The sequence below is a fragment of the Diabrotica virgifera genome, chromosome 8 (assembly GCF_917563875.1).
Source record: "Diabrotica virgifera virgifera chromosome 8, PGI_DIABVI_V3a".
NCBI classification, from domain to species: domain Eukaryota; kingdom Metazoa; phylum Arthropoda; class Insecta; order Coleoptera; family Chrysomelidae; genus Diabrotica; species Diabrotica virgifera.
The window spans coordinates 10,626,715-10,631,026 of record NC_065450.1 but is presented as its reverse complement, the minus strand read 5'-3'; the positions used below and the strand labels follow the sequence as shown (position 1 = coordinate 10,631,026).

The following is a 4,312-nucleotide window of genomic DNA, read 5'->3' as shown; positions in this document are numbered from 1 at the left end:
TTGATTTTCCCGATGGATGTTATGAAATTGTCGATATTGAAGAATACATACAAAAGAAACTGGGTGCTGACAATGAGCTTCGACCGGAAACAATATTTAGTCTAAAACCTAACCACAACACGTTACAGTGCCAAATATTCAGCAAATATAAGATTTCGTTTAAGCAACCAGATAGTCTTGGCACCATATTAGGATTTTCTCCGGCAATACTTACTCCCGGCAAAACATATTCTGCAGATCTACCTGTTAGGATTATTAAAGTATCTAGCATACGCTTTGAATGCAACATTAGTACCGGAGCCTTCGACGGTAACAGACCTGCTCACACGATCTACGAATTTGTCATACAATCGAACCCTGGGTACGCAATTGACGAAACTCCTCACAATTTGTTGTATTTACCAGTTGTGCCGCAGCGTGAACTTACCAATATCACAGTCTTGGCTCTCGATCAAGAAGGACGACCTGTGAACTTTAGAGGAGAAGAGAGCACATTGGTGTTGGAACTTAGATCACGAGGGAAATGGGATTAGTAATAAGACCATCTACTGCTCAAAGAACGTCATTAGTTGTGCAGCAGTCTAAGCGGCAACATCTTACGTTCGCAAACAAATTGTTTTTACAATCACTTGGTTTTAAACTACAAAAATGACAACAATGTATGGAAAACGAGCACATTCAGACAGCGTAGTAATGCCTCCAATATTTGATATTTATCGTAAGCCAATCTTTGATGAATCGATTCGAAAGGCTGAATACCGAACTTATGCACCATTCATCAAATCATTCAACTGCAATGATATTGTTGAATTTAGCATTAATCAAGTTGACTCGTTTTTTGCAATGAGCGAAACCCTGTTATGCATTAAAGGATCACTGGAAATAACTGGAAATGGTGACGTCAAACTAGCAAATAATGTGGGTGCCTTCCTTTTCGATTCGTGTACGTACAGCGAAAGCGCAAGGGAGATGGAAACAGTGCGGGATCCTGGCATCGTAAGTGCTGTACGTGCCATGACATGTTATACTCAAGAAGATTCTAATTATATGGTTATGGCTGGATGGAATTACCCTAAGGACCCAATTCTTAACGATACTTCATTCAACATACAGATGCCTCTTAAGCACATTTTTAACATTTTCAACGATTATCCAATGATTACGTGTGGTCGTCAAACAATAAGACTAGTTCGAGCTCGAAACGACAACGATTGCATTGTCATTAAAGAAAAACAAAACGCTGACAAAACTCCAACTGTTACAACCGCTAAGATTAACATTACCAACATTGAACTCAGAGTGAAGCACATATTTCCCAATGACGAAATTAAATTGGAACTCATGAAATCCATTCAACAAGATCAGCCCATAGTTATTCCATTTAGAAAGTGGGAATTACACGAATTGCCTGCCATTACCAAAGGTGCTAGGCGTGAAGTTTGGGCTGTTAAAACTAGCACATCCGTTGAAAGACCACGTTATGTCATTGTTTTCTTTCAAACAGGTAAACGTAACACAATCACATCTGATCCCACATTATTTGACAATGTCAGCATCCAAAGTATTAGGTTATCGTTAAATGGAGAATACTGGTCAAACGAGAGAATGCAGTTGGATTTTAGCAAAACTGACTACAACGAGGCCTATTTCAACTATACCGAATTTTACCCAAGCTACATACATTCCCAACACAAACGACCTCTACTTGATTTCTTAGCTTTTAAGAATCGTGCATTGTTCGTTATCGATTGCTCGAAACAAGAAGAAAGCATGAAAGCATCCACCGTTGACGTAAAACTCGATATTGAAGCGTCTACTGGCTTTCCCGCCAACACCAAGGCCTATTGTATTATTATTCACGACTGTGTAATGGAGTACTTCCCTCTCACCGAAATTGTAAAAAGTCTAACTTAGACGCATAAAGTGTCATTAGTACACGAGCAGTCATCATGAGAGTAGCATTCGTAGATATTCAGGGATTCGATGTGGACGGGTGGTTTGTTCCCAAAGAACTAACCATCGAAATAGGTTTTAAACGAAGCCATTACATATTTTTACCTCCGAAACCATTCAATGCGCTAAGTAATGAGGATAAGAAGACTGCATCATACGTGGAGAAAAAACTGCTTGGTATTCGGTATTCTGATGGAGATGTAGAATTGTCCAAACTAAATGAAATACTTGAAACCAAGTTGTTGTATGCCGCTGATTACATATATGTCCGAGGAGAACAAAAGGCCGAATTTTTAAGCAAGAAATGCCACATTTTTGGAGTTTTTCCCCTTCTTATTGATGTTTGCAAGTTTGATGGTACGCCTCTTGCTACTGGAAACGTTGGTCCTGCTACAAACCCCTGCCACGCTGTTGGACTATTTTCATGCACCGAAAGAAATGTGGATCGTCTACGACACTGGTTTTCTTCTACTGTAATACCGTTGTAATTTTTTTCTATGTATAAATAAATAATTTAGAGATTTTTTTTTGTTTTTATTTAAACACCTTATTTACTGATCAAGTCTTATATTACATGAAGATTGAAATTTTCTTTTTACAATTTCAAAAATAATTTTTAAAATTAAAATAAATACAGATGCTAATATTACACAAGACATTGTCTATTTCACTTTTCATATTCTCGCTGTTGGTGTTGTTGCTGGCTCCCATGGTGTAGGCTGAATACGTCTTAACGGATATGTAGCTTGTGGTAGTTTTCTAAAGGCGTAAAGACCTTGCTGCTGCTCTTCAGACCTCCACGTTTGCCCCTCAATATGCAGACTATCGAATTGCCTATTAATTTGTTTTAAATCCTCATATGATTTAATATCTTTATTTAACAGGCTGAGTTTACTTTGAAATTCCATTACCCTATGTATGTACTCGATGGGATTCATACTAGTACTGATCATGTTCTGCGTGAAATGTCTCAATAAATTCCAACTTTGGAGCACACCTCCTGCGTCGAACGTCGTGTAAATGTCACATCATTCACGTTCAAATGTCACGTTATTTTACGTCACGTTATTTTACGTCACGTTATTTTACGTCACGTTATTTTACGTCACGTTATTTTACGTCACGTTATTTTACGTCACGTTAGGCACTGTCATGTTCTGTTAGGCATTATACGGAAAAGAAGAAGAAGAATTGACAGTTAATATTGAACGTTGACAAAAGAAGAATTGACAGTTGGCTTCTGTGTCGCCACCGCTTTCATTTGACACCCCATACGTCAAAATCGGACCATTAGCAAAGAAGATATGATAGAGTGCCGTTTTGGCAATTGCGCTGCATGTTTACATTCTCCTGGTTACGTTGTTAATTTCAGAGATAAGATTTCCATGTTTTGCAAAAACAAGACCTTGTGGTTTTAAAAATATGCGATAACATTTACACACAAATAACAACTGTGGTTACGTATTATCAGTTTCTTCATCCGGCCTTTTAGCATTGAGGTTTGTCATATCTTTAGCGGTTTCCTGTTGTTGCAAAAATAGTTTCCTGACAAACATGAAAACAAGACCTTGTGGTTTTAAAAATATGCGATAACATTTACACAAATAACAACTGTGGTTACGTATTATCATCCGACTCCATCCGGCCTTTTAGCATTGTGGCTTGTCATATCTTTAGCGGTTTCCTGTTGTTGCAAAAATAGTTTCCTGACAAACATGAAAACAAGACCTTGTGGTTTTAAAAATATGCGATAACATTTACACAAATAACAACTGTGGTTACGTATTATCATCCGACTCCATCCGGCCTTTTAGAATTGTGGCTTGTCATATTTTTAGCGGTTTCCTGTTGTTGCAAAAATAACGTCTACATTCTTTCTTATCAACCATACGCATCCGGCATGTTAACAAACAACTTAAAATATTTTTGTAAATATTTCAAAATGTTTGATTTTTCGTAATTTTGTACAAATATTATATTTTCATCTCTATATATGATGATCGTATAGCATTTCACATTTTATACATGTTCAGAATGGCCCATTGTCATGCTCTTCATCCAAGAATGGCCCATTGTCATGTACTTCACCCGAGAATGGTCCATTGTCATGCTCTTCATCCCAGAATGGTCCATTGTCATGTACTTCACCCCAGAATGGTCCATTGTCATAATCTTCATCCCAGAATGGTCCATTGCCATGCTGATGATGATTATATTGCATTTTTATACATGTTAAGCATGGCCCATTGTTATGTACTTCACCCTAGAATGGCCCATTGTCATGATCTTCATCCCAGAATGGTCCATTGTCATGATGATGATTATACATGTTAAGCATGGCCCCATTGTTATGTACTTC

General features: G+C 37.6%; 1 protein-coding gene across 1 annotated transcript; it reads left to right on the top strand.

The window, feature by feature from the left end:
• Window positions 1-657: 657 nt before the first annotated feature.
• On the top strand, window positions 658-1,914 carry LOC126889448 (uncharacterized). The gene has a single exon (XM_050657763.1). It carries the CDS (start codon window positions 658-660, stop codon window positions 1,912-1,914), a length of 1,257 nt encoding a protein of 418 aa, XP_050513720.1.
• The last annotated feature ends 2,398 nt before the right edge of the window (window positions 1,915-4,312 follow it).